General features: G+C 48.8%; 1 protein-coding gene across 1 annotated transcript in view; it reads right to left on the reverse strand.

The window, feature by feature from the left end:
* RNF216 (ring finger protein 216) overlaps positions 1-15281 on the reverse strand; it is an 80134-nt gene that overhangs the window by 42564 nt on the left and 22289 nt on the right. The window contains exons 10-13 of the mRNA XM_081839641.1: positions 13392-13442; positions 11966-12103; positions 11341-11489; positions 10931-11009 (exon numbers count right to left, since the gene is read on the reverse strand). Coding sequence (XP_081695767.1) covers positions 10931-11009; positions 11341-11489; positions 11966-12103; positions 13392-13442 — 417 coding nt within the window. The remainder of the gene's footprint in view (positions 1-10930; positions 11010-11340; positions 11490-11965; positions 12104-13391; positions 13443-15281) is intronic.

A 15281-nucleotide genomic window follows, 5' to 3' on the forward strand; every position in this document is an offset into this window, starting at 1 on the left:
GAAGAATCCAAATAGACTTTTCCCTTGTCCTTTGAAGTGAGTCGGAAGAGGAGAACGGCATGGAGCAGCCTGCAGAGACTGTACCATATCAGAAGGAAGCGGAATGGGATGCGGGGGGGAAGGAGGAAAGAGCATCATTAAACGCTCCTTTAAGTGAAGCGTTCAGTCACCGCATTTGGGCTAGAAAGGAGTGGATTCCAAGGAAGGTGGCACCAGGTAATTGCTCTGAGCAGGTAGCTCAGTTCTTGGAAGGCGGCGATGGGGGAGAGCGCCTGCCTTTCAACTCAAGCCTTCCACTCGCAAAACACTCAGTGAAGGTCTCCCTCTACAAACACTTCCCCTCCCACTCCGTGGACTCCTTTGTGCTGATTCAGCACCTCCAATTCCCTGCGGACGGGATTGGTCTGGTTCCCCAGCAGCTGACAGGAGCCACAAGATGAACCCAAGAGGCACATTTCAGAGAGGAAACCCGGTTTTAGGGGACCGCGTTTTGCTCAGGCACAGCAAACAACCACTGCTCACTGCCCGACTCACTGCAAGGCAGAGAAGTATCATCGCTGCTTATGGGGGTGGCCCTGAAGCAGACAGGGAGAATGTGGCTTGCCTAAGACTACGTAGTGAGCTCATAGCAAAGGCTAGAAGCAAACTTGGGACTTCCTGTAGACCTGGGCGCTACGCTCACCAACTCTGCATGTGTAGGAAACGTTAAGATGCCTTCAGAAGTCGGAGGGGAGCTCCACAGGTCCCCCAGGGGCTTAACACCGAGGCCTCAACAACTGCACAGTCCCTGGTGCCCATCAGCCTCTTCCCACCCTTTCCTCCTCCATACTCTTTGAAACCCGGATCTTGGAAGCAGAACAAGCTCTGCCACCCAAAACAGGAAATGCACCTCATTTGGCAGGGTTATCCTGCCTGCAGAACCCATTTCCTTGGGGCAGGCCTGGGACTTTCCCTGTTTCAGGAAACCCACAGATTTCAACGCAGCGTCTCTCTGGAGAAGCTCAGCACTCCTCTCATGCCATCCTTGGCAAGGCGCGTGCAGACCCAGACCCAGCCCCAGCGGGACAGTTGCCCCCCTCTGCCTGGTCTCCTCTCTGCCTTCGTTTCTTCACCCACCGTGCTGAAAAACACAGAGGCATCAGCAGCAGCAGCTGAGTTTTCACTGCCCTTTTATGGTAGAAAAATGAAAACTGCCTACACAGCAGCAGCAAGAGCAGAGAGACACGGCAGCGGAAACTTGCCATTTGTTGTGGTTTTGGCAAGGAGTCAATGGAGCATGTTCCTCGCTACCCGATTCAGAAGGGCGACCACCACTTAGGCGTTGAAAGAGGAAAGAAATCGGAGGGTGGGCAGAGGAGAGCGGAGGCATCGCACGCTGGACACCCTTGGCTTGCATCTGAAAATGCCTAGTAAGCTACTGGCGGGAGCTGAATAAACACCGCAAGCAGCACATGGATTGATGCCTATTTCCAATGCTGCCGGCGGCGTGATGCCTACAGCCCTGCCCCAAGGCTGTGTCACACTCTCGTGTGACCAAGGGAGAGAATCGAGGGAGTAGCTACCTGCAAATGGTTTCCACTGAGCTCTATGGAACAAGATGAATGGGCTGCCGTAAGGGACGCAGAAAAAGGGGAGAGAAGAGCCTGTCCCTGCTGGATCGGCTCAGTGTCCCTCCCGGCCAAGCAGATGCCTCAATGGGAAAACCCACAAGGAGGACCAGAGTGCAAGAGAACTCTCCTCTCCTGGCGTTCAGAAGCATTACAGCCTCCGACTTCACCCCGTTTGTTGGGGTGGGGGCAGCATCAGCACACACACACACACGCACGCACGCACGTAGACACACAACCCAAATGGCTGCCTACATGCCCACGCAAGAAGGGAAAACAAGGCAGGGCACCCAGGGACCCTGAGGCACTGCAGGAAGAACTTGCCCTCCTCCGCCCAGAGAACGGGTCTGCGGACAGCACAAGAGACTCTCATGGGGGTCCCTGCTAGGTGCCACTGAAGATAAGTCCACCTGCTGGCCAGAACAACTTTCCCCCTCCCAACCTCAGGATGTTCGCTTTCCTCCGAAAAGCCAGAGACGGGGGAAATGTCATGGGCCAGGCCTGCATGCGAAGCTGCACAGAGCCATGAAGGAAGAAACGAAGGCAACGTCAAGGGTCTAGCAGACACATCACCACCCAGAGGATGGCCAGGATGCAAGCAGCAGCCAAGCCCCTCGATCAACACACAGCTCTTATTGGAAATCAGCTGGCGACAGAGCATGTCCATTCCTGCCCCATCAGCAAAGCTTTCGGGGAAGAGGGCAAGCCGGACCGGGGGTTGTTCAAAAATGTGTCGCCAGAAAGTAAGAGGGGAAGCGGAGAGCAAGACTGGGCAGATGCCTCTAAGGCCATGGGAGGAGGAGGGGAATTGCAAAACGGGTGTTGAGCAATGGTCCCTGTGCTCAGAACTGGGAGGGGATGATCTGGCCAAGGAAGACTGCTGAGTAATGCTTGTAATGTACGAAAAACTACGGAAAAATGGACTATTATTTTTAACGAATTAAGAGAAAATAAGATAAGCAGATGAAAAAAAAAAAAGAATGACAACGGTAACCATGGAAGGGCGGAGAGAGGTCAAGGGATTCATAGAATCCTAAATGAGGAGGTGAATGACGTGCTTGAATTTAAATATGTTATGCAAAAATTAATAAAAAATATATTTTTTAAAAAGACTGCTGACAGGAAGGTACAGTCCAGCCCTGTTTGAGACTCCACTGCTGCCTTCACCAACCTCCCGCTGTTCTGGAATACAGCTCCCATCAACGCCAACTCGTGGGAACTGCAGGACAAAACCTCTGAAGGGTAGCAGAGGCTGCCACACTGGCTGGCCTGCCCTTATCAGAGGAATAAGAGAGAAATATCCACACCTGAGGACATCTCCAAAGTGGATGTTTTGCTTTGCCCTTTGCTCCATACCAGTTATCTGCTGCAGTATGTAGGTGTCTATCTCAGGGAGCTGGGCAGCAGCCCCAGGTCAGGGGCAGAGAGGGCGATTTGCCCAGAGATGGCCCCGGGTTCAGTTCCCTGGCATCTTCCCAGCTACAAGGAACATGGGGCAGGAGGATCTTGCTGAAAGGCCCAGCGGAGACCCCGAAGGAGGCAGACCCCCAGCCCGACTCGTCAAGAGGCAGCTTCATGCGCTCATGCTTCCGGGCAGCAAGCGAAGGCCACACTGCCCTGCCAAGCTATTCCCTTTGTGAGCCGTTAATCTGAGAGTTCTGGCTGCGAGTTGCTCCTCCCAGGCTCTCTGCCTGTTTCAGTAACGTTATCATTTAGAGAGGCAATTCAGACATTTACAGCTGGGAGGGCAGCTGCTTTCTGCTTTCAGTGCTGGTCAGGCGCTGGAGTCAAGCCTAGGTCAGCAATAAAATAAAAAGCACCCAGTGCCAGTGACGTTAACCCTTTAGTGATCATAGCAACCAATGAGAGGACTGAAGGCCCCCCCTCCCCACTGCTCCCTAAGACTTCTCCCCCAGCAGCCTAAGGCTCTGTCTCTCGTCTCTCATTGCTTCTCCCTTTTCATACCTCTTCTGGTTCTGGGAGACTGGGGGAGGGAGGGAGCAGGTAGTAGCAGTAGGGAGATCTCCCTGGCTTCTTCAGCAGCCTGCCTCATCTCTGCCTCAGCCCCTCTGCTTCTGTCTTTGACTCTGGACTTCTCTCTGCCCCAGCCTCTCCCAGCTCACTAAGCCCTGCTGCCTCTTCAGCTTCCGACACCTCCTTCTCCCAGTCTGCTCCTTCTTCTCCCTCTGGCCGCTCAACATCATCATTTCATTTCATTTATATACAGTGGTACCTCTGATTACGAACTTAATTCATTCCAGAGCTCCGTTCTTAAGCTGAAACCGTTCTTATCTTGAGGCATGCTTTCGCTAATGGGGCCTCTGGTGTGCAATTTCCATTCGCATCCAAGGGCAAAGTTTGAAACCAAGAGCAGCTACTTCCAGGTTAGCAGAGTTTGTAAGCCAAAGCGTTCGTAACCAGAAGTGTTCATAACCAGAGGTACCACTGTACTGCCCTATACCCGGAGGTCTCAGGGCGGTTCACAGTAAAAATCACATACCATATTTTTTGCACCATAACACTCACTTTTTTGCTCCTAGAAAGTAAGGGGAAATGTCTGTGCGTGTTATGGAGAAAATGCCTATGGGTGGCATGCCTACGGATTTTCCTCCTCTAAAAACTACGTGCGTGTTATGGTCGGGTGCGTGTTATAGAGCGAAAAATACGGTGTATATATAACATCAAAAATAAAAATAATCCAATACACCCCCCCCCCACAAAAGAGCCAACTTTAAAAGGGTATAGGATGTTGATTGGTTAAGCAAAGGCCTGTTTAAAAAGGAACTTCTTCCCCTGGCGCCTAAAGGTGTATAATGAAGGTGCCAGGCGAACTTCCCTGGGGAGAGCATTCCACAGACAGGGAGTCACTGCAGAGAAAGGCCCGTTCATCCCCACCACCACCACCACCCCCAGGCTCTGAGCTTTCTTCCCTTAGAGCTTCTCTTGGGGGTTCCCCAGCTGGTGCCTCCCATCACACTTCTGCATCCAACCAGTCCATGACAAGCAACATAGGAACCTCTCAAGCAAATCAATCATGGATGATACCAGCCATCTTTTCTTTTATTGAAATGGAGAACTGGGGGGCTGCTGGGCACCCCAACTCCCATCCTCCCCAACATGTGTCCAGCCTGCCTCTATTCTAAGCAAGGAGGACATTCAGACTCCCTTCCTGGCAGGACACAACTGCGGCATCACAAGCATCAGAAAGCAGAGGGAGCGGAAGAGGCACAAACATGGCACTCGTCCCTTGTTGCTCCGAATGGGCGGGAAGGGCCCGAAAGAACTGGTTCAAATGGCAATAACAGGGTTTTGAGAAATTTTAGGAAGAGCTTCCCGATGGCATGAGCTAATCAGCCTTGGGAAGACGTGCCTAAGAAGCAGCGGGTGGAAAGGTCTTTCGTCCAGAGGTTTCTCAACAGAAGCTGGGCGGTCACCCGCCGGGGTGCCTAGCGCAGCTGATTTCTTGCAATGACAAGGGATTGGGCTAGAGGTCCCTTCCAACACGAGGCTGGCATGATGACACGGTGGAGGAGCAGAGAAGCATTTCTCCATCTCTTAGGAAGCATCTACCACCCACCTAGGTGATTGTATGTAGAATGTCTGTCCCGTGCCCACATTTTTTATTTTATTTTTTGGTTTATATAGAGGGAATGCAAGAAGGCAGGATTGAGAGTGGGAGAGAGATTGTGCAGGTAGGTGGAAATAGCATCAAGATTTCAGAGATGAAAACAGGGAAAGTATTAATCTCTGAGGATCTCGGTTCTGGTTAAGGGGCCAAGAGGAAAGGAGAGCTCATTGCGCTCGGCTGCCTAAAAGGGAGCTGGCAGAAGCAGGCAGCCAAGCCTCTCACCCTTCTGACCTGCCTCTGTTCCCCGTGCACCCAAAGGGATGCTGTGCACTCCTTCAAGGATGGGTTGTTACCATGGCAACAGGATCTTTCACCTCCCGACCATCCAGCTCGCTGGAATCACTGCAGCGTCCTGTGCTGAGACTGCAAAGGAGAGTAGACAGCTGCCTCTGCCCATAATATGCAAGGGGATAGACAATCCTGGCAAAGAAACCGCCACCGTCAGCAAGTTACGCCGTCTACTTAAGAAACAAGCAGGCGTGTGTGTGCCCTGTGTCCAAGCCAATCATCTGGGGCAGCAAATGGCGGGGGGAGGGGGCGGTAGCCAAGCTGCTTAACCGCCAGCATCCATAGGGGGTGAGAACTAAGAGGTTAAACGGCTTCTAAATTTACCAGGGGGTTGGAAGAGGGTTGCAGCTGTCAAGCAAGGAAGTGGGGGGGGGGGGGAGAAAAACAGTATCTAGAAATTCCCTTGAAAGCCAAGTTCTGACTTCAGCTTTGAAGAGTGGACAACCAGAAGGCGGTCTTTCTTTTTGGCAAATACGTAAGGCACGAAGGCAACTGACTTAAGAGAGTAAGAACATAAGGCGATCCCTGCTGGATCAGGCCCATGGCCCTTCTAGTCTAGCATTTTGCCAAGCAGGAGCCAATCAGGAGCCCTTCCTGCACTTTCCAGCAAGTGGTACTCAAAAGTAAAACTGCCTTCTCCCGTGGAGGAAGAAAAGCCATTCTGGCTAGTAGCCATCGATAGCGGTCTCCTCTTCCATGAATTTGACTCTTTTAAAGCCATCCAAGTTGGTGGCCATCCCTGTCTCCTGTGGGAGAGAGTTCCACAGTTTAACAAAGTGCCGCATGAAGAAGTCCTTCCTTTTGTCTGTCCTGACTCTTCCAACTTTCAGCTTCCCAGGACGTCCACGAGTTCCAGTATTAGCAGAGAGGAAGAAAAACTTTTCTCTATCCCCTTTCTCCACACCAGGCATCGTTTTATAATGCCAACTCTTCGCTAATCTAAGAAATCCCAGATGTTGGAGCCTTCCTGTTTTCCTGAAACAGGCATTTAAGCCTACAGGCCTGCGATTTCCAGGATCCTCTCTTGATCCCATTTCAAAAAATTGGTGTTGCATCGTCCACTTTCCAGTCCTCAGGGTTATCAAAACCTCAGAGAAGGTTCTATTTAACTACCGTGGCTGATAGTGTTGCAGGATCCCACCCACCCCAATCATTCAGGTTGTACAAACCTCACACACACACACACACACACACACACACTCACTCACACACACACACTCTACATACGCTACGCTTCTGTTATAAATTCATAGAAAATCAACCATACATCGGATCTGCATCGTTCCACTTTTATTTCACTCCATGAAGGAAGGACTACAAAATGGGGAAGGTTTGATACAGGGCAGCCGTAATCCCTTGACCATACCAGCACATCCACAGGAGCCCTGCCCAGTTGCTATGCCAACCCTGATGGTCCTGGACAGAAGACCATCAAGATCACAAAGAACTTGCATATGGGAGTGGATTCAGCACAGACTGGAACAAAGGGCAATGATCAGCTCTTCCCTCTGGGCTCAGGAAACTGCAAACTCCCCTTTGTCACTTGGAAAGTACTCATGGGGAGGGAGAAAGGAGGAACCAGCCAGGTGACAAGATACTCAGGTTACCTCCACAACTCCTCCCTCAACCCCTCCTTTTTGTGATGTAGTTGTGATGTAGTCTTAGGGGTGTAGTTTGGGGGATTAGTAACTAATAAAAGTTGGGGTCTTCTTTTGTTCTGGACTTCCATTTTGCTTCATCTTGTTGTGGGTGGGATCGCGACAGTTTCCAATAAAGGCCAAGCCTACAGGCTGCTGTTTTGCTCAAAATTGTCCTGGTTGGTGTCTTTGTTTTTGCCCAGGGGAGCCCTCGGATTCCTCCACTAACAATAGGACTTGGTGGAATTTGATTTGAACATGTCGCAAATCAAAACACCGCAAGCCAATGGTGCCAGACGGAGCCACTCCTGCCTGGAAAGTTCTGACATGGCTGTAGCCACTGGTACAATTGCAACTCCTGCCCACGGCCACAGCATTTTTGCCTTTTGTGGGGCTGGCAACCACCAGCTCTGATGAGCAGCCAGGCTCCTCCCTCCTGGCAACAGCCATGCACAGCATCAAGCAGCAGGGGAGGAGAGGAGACCAACCACATTTTGGTGCCACCTCGCCTTGAACTTTTCCACTCCACCTGGTCATTAGAACTTGTACTCTATTTTCCTTCTCCCAATCTGTTTTCCTTTTGTGACATGCCTAATGGCAGGGATTGTCTCTCCTCTCTCTATCTCTCTCTTTGGGACCTGTAAACTGCTGCAGGATTCTTCTTTGGCAGAAGAGAGGGACAAAATTAAACAAGCAAGCATCTACTACCCAAGGAGCGGGGAGGGGAAGTTCCAATATTCAGCTACCAGCCATTAGATCTGTTATTATTGATGCAATACGGTAAATGCATTTGAAGAATGCAAGCCGGCAGGAGGCAATTCTCTTGGAGTCTAAAGACGTCCATGTACAGCACGAGACATTAAGTAGCATGTGCATGACTGTTGGTGTTTGATGAATGAAGCTTTTAACCACCACTCCCCCCACCCACCCACCCACTCCAGTGACCAACAGGATTATAATGAAAGGCCCGGCTGAATATCTAGGGGTCCATTCAGACATCACAACATGAGCCCCAGATAGACAACCCAGGATGTAACTGCAACACTGCTTTTGCCGCTTGCTATGAGGGGAGTGAGTGTGGAACACTCAGGATGAAATGGTGAAATCAGCTATGATTAAATGGGCACAAGATGTTGGACATAATATTATGATGGCTGACTGGGAACAGTTATGGGCCACAGCTATGAAGTTTACGGCATGTAACGCCTTAAGAGAGAATATAATGAAAATGATCTACAGGTGGTACATGACACCAGTCAAGCTTGCAAAAATTTATCATTTGCCCGATAATAAACGTTGGAAATGTAAAGAGACTGAAGGCGCATTCTTTCACCTTTGGTGGACATGCCCAAAGATTAAGACTTTCTGGGAAATGATCTACAATGAAATGAAAAAGGTATTTAAATATACTTTTCTGAAGAAACCAGAGGCCTTTCTCCTGGGCATGGTCGGCCAATTGGTGCCAAAGAAGGATAGAACTTTCTTTATGTATGCTACAACAGCAGCAAGAATACTTATTGCAAAGTACTGGAAGACACAAGATCTACCCACCCGGGAAGAATGGCAGATGAAGGTGATGGACTACATGGAACTGGCGGAAATGACTGGCAGAATCCGAGACCAAGGAGAAGAGTCGGTGGAAGAAGATTGGAAGAAATTTAAAGTTTATCTACAGAAACATTGTAAAATTAAGGAATTTTAGAAGGAGGCTGGAATGAAGTTATGTGGCTTTAGCAGAAATATTATAAAGGATTAAGTAAAAATAGACTGTTAATGGATGAAAGGAGGAAAGGTAAAGTTACATTATATTAAGATAAATTATAGGATAAAAATTGGGAAAGATGGAAAGGATTTGCTGAAATAACTAATCGAACTAGAATACAAAAAAGGGAGGTGCGAGGAGGTCAAGGAAACAAGCAAATGAAAGATAAGTTATGGGAAGGTTCGTTGTGTTTTTTAATTGTTTCTATTTTTCTGCTTTTCATAAAAAATTTTCTATTCTCTTCTTTCATTATTGTGATGTGTTGTCAAGTTTTTGTTTAACTTGGAGTTATCTTTTTCTCTTTTTGTAACATTTAAAACTTTAATAAATATTATTTATTTTTTTAAAAAAAGAAGGGAGTGAGTGGCAGACAGCCTCTGGCTCCCCCTTCTTCCAGGAAGTCCCCAGCAAAGGAAGCTTCTTCTGCAAAGACTTGCTTGCCTTGCACTGCTGCTGCATCAGGGCTTTTCAGCTGCCCACTACCTCCCCCCCCCCCCACTGCATGTCCTCTGGTCACGGGTCATGCTACACAGCAGCCACGTGGGTTTTCTGGAGAATTCTGAATGGGATTTCTTCCCCCTACTTAATTTTCAGATGCCCTAAATCTCAACTGGTAGAAGGCAATGCTTCCTCCCGCTCTGCCAGAGCAGGAGGATATTGGAAACATTTACTTCCCGGTTTAATCCGATTTTGCTATGTCCAAACTGTGCCAAAAATCATGTTTCAATCCTCGCTCATTTCAGTAGCTTTGGATGTAAAAGCAAACCGCGGTTACAGATTCTGTAACACAATGCATTTTTAGAAACTGAATTTTCCACACCAAATAAGAAAGTAATTGCAATAGTTCACAGCCATTTCCTCACCTTTTTGGCCAAAGAAATTAAAGAACACAGACACTATGTGAGAGACAGGTAAGCCGAAGAAAAAGATGGTCATCACAACAAATTTCTAGCAAGGCCGCCAAGCCCACTGTGCACGTGAAACTCCACATTGCTGAAAATACAGTTCCTCATGTGGTAACAGGTATGCCCAAGATCATGAGCCTTGGGGCATTCCAGGAACTGAGAGACCTCAGCAGACACCCATACATTTAGGAGTTCAACGGATGATCTCTTGCACAGTGCGCTCTCTCCAGGGCTGCAAGGGGAACTCCTTGGATGAAGGCTTGCAGGAGTAATGCCTGAACATGACAGGCAACTAAACAAAAGGCTCTGAAGGTGTCAGGCTCAGCAGAGCCCCATGGATTCTAATCGTCTGGCTTTTAGGGAGAGTATCCCAGCTACCAGAAAAGAGAGACTTACATAGGATTAACTCTGGCCTTGCACAGACCGATGGCACCACCTAGTGGTTCTCACCCTCCAATATTCCAATTCTCATATTTTCTCGGTTTCAAGCAAATCTCTGTTGCTGTTCATTGAGGCGGGCTCCTCCTATGCCAGTGGCTGCAGCTATCAGTCATGTCCGCACACGCAGACCCACATTGTCCAGTATGCTGCCTGCTCGGCACTCTGTGCCCCTGCAGAGAAGCAGCATTCAGCCAGAAAACAAGAGCAGCACCAGGCTGGCTCAAAATCTAGCCTCGTGGGAACAGGCCAGGGTGCACTGCATAGCACATGGACTGCACCCACCACTTAAGAGCACCTGAAGGGCTATTTCTGCAAAATAGACAGAAGACACTGCACACGAAGCTGCCCCTTGGGTTCTTGTGACTTCTGCCACGCCAAGAACCCCCAATCCCTCTTCCAACAGTTTGCTTCCTTGGGCAGCTGTTGCCACCTCAAAAGCTCAGCTTGGCACGCACCCTTCTTGGCCAAGACCCCTCGCAAGAGACCTTGCGGCCTGAAACAAGGCCCCTGCAAGGAACTCCATCCCAAGCTCTCCTTCCCACTCAATACACCGCTGAACCAGGCAGCAGAGGACAGAGCCTTGTTTCTTCAATGCTGTCAGTTGCTCCCGCCTGCCTTGTTGCATCGCCAGCCAATCGCAAAATTAGAAATCCACCTCTTACCTTCCGGCATCGAGGGTTGGGGCAGCTGAACCGCTTCACATCCTTGTCCAGCAGAGCTGGGAAGCTGCAGAAGGGACACCTGTGGGCCAAGGAAGAGTGGAGTTGAGGGTTTTGTACTAACTTCTCGCTGAATAGTCCTCAAAGGTCTGCTGCCAGTCTCCTCACTCTCCTGATCTTCTGTTTCCTTTCCTGCAGAACTTCGAAGGAGAGTAGACCACACACACCTTTTACAGCAAGGCAGACATGGGATCAACCTGGTTTTCCACAGGGCTGCAGCAGGGAGCCAGGACTGTGTGTGCATGTGATCCTAAGCTAGCATCTGCTGCTGGTGAGTAATGTGTGAATTGGCCAAACGTGGCTGGGAACCTCAGAATGCCCCACGAGGCTCAGACCAAAGGAGCTAGACTCACCTGACTAACTCATCTGCACAGGCAGCAGCCACCTCCTCCTCTGCTTTCCGCTCGTAGTATTTACACAGGATGTTTTCGGGAAGGACTTTCTCCAGTTCACTGGTTGGAAATGAGCACGTACAACTCCCTTCCATGCAGCTGAGCTCCGACTAGACACCGGAGAAAGACAGAGAAAGGCTAAGATTACAGCAAGTTCAGCGCTGTTTAATTGTCAGTCGTTTGTACAGCACCATTCCAACATGCAGAGCTGTTTTGCAACATTTAGCATATAGAACTGGGACAGGCGGTTATTTTGCAATCATTTTCTTATGGGAGGCTGCACATGCATCACGGTGGAACTTTCTGCTAAGCTACAACAAAATGTTTTCATCCTCCAAGCGTCATCATCGTCCGGAGGATGTCACCCAGCCAGGACTGTCCAACTCACACCAACACAAGACACTTGACCAAAAAAAGTAGCAGCAGTTGAAACAGCTCGCAATGAACGATGCCATGTGGACAGAGCTGAAAACCAGGAGTGGGATGAGACAAGAGTAAACCGGCAGTGGATGACGTGAAGGAAGACAAAATCAGAAGGCCTGAAAATCTCAACCATTTCATGGAACCAGGAGATCTCTTTCCTTACCTTGCCAGAGCCAAAGACTGCTTCCTGAGCATACTTGATTAGGCACTCCTTGCAAAACAAATGTCCATCTGCGCACTGTGTCAGTTCCTCAAACGCAAAGTCCCCGTAGCAACAGCAACACACGATCATCTGGCCATTCTGCAAGTCAATGCCTCAAGGTTAATTGCCACTTCCAAGCCGTCAATGATGGCGTCCTGCACATGAAGGCCACTTTTCCATAATACGATCCTGCATGGAAAACCCTGCAGGCCAGGCAAATGGCTTGGGTCTTGATGTGAAGAAGGGAGGGAAGCCACGCAAGCGGGGGCCCCTCCAGGCTGCACTGCTCGCTCGCCCCCTGCATGGAAGTGCATCACAGAAAAGCACTTTGCACTTGGTGGTATGAGAAACATACCAATGGCTTCAAACCAATAGCTCAGGCACTATTTTGCACCCCAGATGCTTCTAGGAGAAAGCCGCACACAGGCTTTATACACAAGGTATGAAATTTGATCAGATCAAGGAGCTCTGCGCAGCAAAACAAGGTTAAGAAAATTACAACCTCACAGCTGATCGACGTAAGAATAGCTTGCTGGGTCACACCAGTGGCTTATACAGTCCAGTATCCTGTTCTCACAGTGTAAAACTCAAGCAGTCAGATTCAGCAGATTTCCTCCACTGAAAATCAAATTGTAGCACATAGCACTATCGTTACACAGAAAGCCGACTGATGTGTATTCCAGATGCCAAACATCAGTTTCACACAGGCATCTGTACCACCTGAGGGCCCCACACTCTTAAGACAGCCCTCCTCAACCTGGCACCTTCCATGTGTGGAACTACAGTTTCCACGTGATCTAGAAGATCTGGAGAGCATCTCACTGGGGAAAGCCCCTCTAAGGCATATCTGATTGCGTGAGCGGCTTCTATTAGCATGTGCCCAACTCAGCTGCCTTGATCGGTAGGAGTGGCACTTCTACAGGGGCCACGTAATCCCCATTCTGCCTTTGTAAGAAGTCAGTCACTTAAGAGTGGCAGTGCCTACACTTTGGAACTCCCTGCCTTTTGAGATCAAGCAGGCCCCTTCCCCACATTCCTTTGGGTGCCTAATAAAAACATTCTTTTTAGACAAGCCTACCCAGATGCTTAGAAAGTTGAGGCAATTTTATTCTGTTTTAGTGTTTTAACTTTTGTATGTTTTAAAATAGAGCTGCAATTTTTTCTTCATCTTGCTGTTTTGTATTTGAAAATCGCTTTGAGGTTGTTGGGTTGTTGCTTTTTGGGGTGTGTGTGTGTTTTTGTTTTGTTTTTTTTGTTTTTGTTTTTGTTTGCAATCAAGCCGTGAATAAATTCTATGAAATAAAATAAATAAATAGGACTAAAATTAACAGTACAGGTTTGGCATGACATTTCTCTCTGTGTCTCTGTGTGTAACGGAGCTACTTACTTTTTGATACTGCTCCTCGTTTACCTGCAGGGCGAGCAGAAAATCTGCATGCTGGCAAGAGAAAAAGGAAACACACTCAGGGCTATGAACACAGAACCTCCAGAATGGATGAGCCGCTCACCATTTTCTAATGCGATGGGACAATCACCACTACTGAATCTTCTCACTGGGAAATCCCTGATAAAGTTTCAGAGGACTCTCGGGCTACTCTCAGTTTTCAAGCAATGTGATGAGACTATTAAGGATGGCTCCGTGTCAGACACAGCCAAGGTAATTCCCAGGTGTATTCTCATCAGCATTTAAAGAGGGTTGTCCACACCTTGTGGCTTTTGTGTCAGGTGACCCTCCTGGCACCCCCAGAGCACATTCAGCAAGCTTGCTTGCTAGATGAAGCATGGGGCCACCACAACATGTTCTTTGTTAGATTTACAAAGCTGTCCACCAATAAACTCCTCCTGGGCAGCTTACAACAAAATACAGTGGTGCCTCGTAAGACGAAAAGAATCCGTTCCGCGATTCTCTTCGTCTAGCGGTTTTTTTGTCTTGCAAAGCAAGCCCATTGACGGCTTAGTGGATTAGCGCTATTAGCGGTTTAGCAGCTTTTAGTGGCTTATCGGCTTAGCGGATAAGCGGCTTAGAAAAAAGGGGGGGAAAGGGGGGGAAACCGCAGGAACTCGCAAGACATTTTTGTCTTGCGAAGCAAGCCCATAGGAAATTCGTTTTGCGAAGCACCTCCAAAACGAAAAACTCTTGCGTCTAGCGAGTTTTCCGTCTTGCGAGGCATTCGTCTTGCGGGGCACCACTGTATTTAAGAAGCAACTCAATAATTTTAAAAAATAAGACAACAAGGAGAAGCTTCTTTGCATTCAGGCAGCATAAAATAGTTTTGTAGCTTGGATTCCAAAAAGCTTAAGTGAACAGGAAGGTATTCCCCTGGCACTGGCACTGGAAAGCTCCTAAAGAAGCCCCTCTGGGGAGGAGATTCCTTAGCTGAGGTGCCACTACCAAAAAGGCACTCTCTCCATGGCAGCCACCCACCCAACTTGGTAGGGGCACCTGGAACAGGGCCTCCTTAAGGTTCAGGGAGGCATATGCAAAAGGTGGAGATATTTCAGGCAGCCCAAGCTATTGAGGGCTTTGTAGGTTATATCCACCACTTTAAAAAATTGGGCCCAGGTCCAGTTGGAAGCACAACCAGGGCGTAACTCAGTAACTTGCAGCTCTGTTTCAAACCTACTACAGTGTCCGGGTTAGTTTTAAAGGCAGCCCTACATACAACACATTGCAGCAGTCTAATGGGAAATTGCCAGAGCATGGTTAACTGTGGCTGTACTATTTCCATACAAGTAAGGCTGCAGCAGATATTATTAAGAGAAACTGAGAAAAGATGCTTTAAATCAGGCATCCCCAAACTTGGCCCTCCAGATGTTTTGGGACTACAACTCCCATCATCCCTAGCTAACAGGACTGGTGGTCAGGGATGATGGGAATTGTAGTCCAAAATCATCTGGAGGACTGAGTTTGGGGGTGCCTGCTTTAAATTACAGAAGCTATACAGCTTTGAATGAAAATGTTGGACCTGAAGGCACTTACCATACTTCAAACCTAATCCTTCACGGGAGAGCAGCCCTCTCCAGGACAGACTGAATACCATTCACCCATGTGGATGAGCAGCCCACCCACAGCACCTCTGTCTTGTCTAGACTGAGCCCCATCCAGGCCATCGCCATGTCCAAATCCCCAGGCTAAATATTCGTGGTTGGTGCCCAAGAAGGAAGAACTCATCTTCGCATTGTTTCTCAAACCTGGGTCCCCAGCTTTTGTCAGACTACAACTCCCATCATCCCTAGCTAGCAGGACCAGTGGTCAGGGATGACGGGAGTTGTAGTC

This window comes from Podarcis erhardii (assembly GCF_964252035.2).
Source record: "Podarcis erhardii genome assembly, chromosome: 14".
Classification (NCBI taxonomy): domain Eukaryota; kingdom Metazoa; phylum Chordata; class Lepidosauria; order Squamata; family Lacertidae; genus Podarcis; species Podarcis erhardii.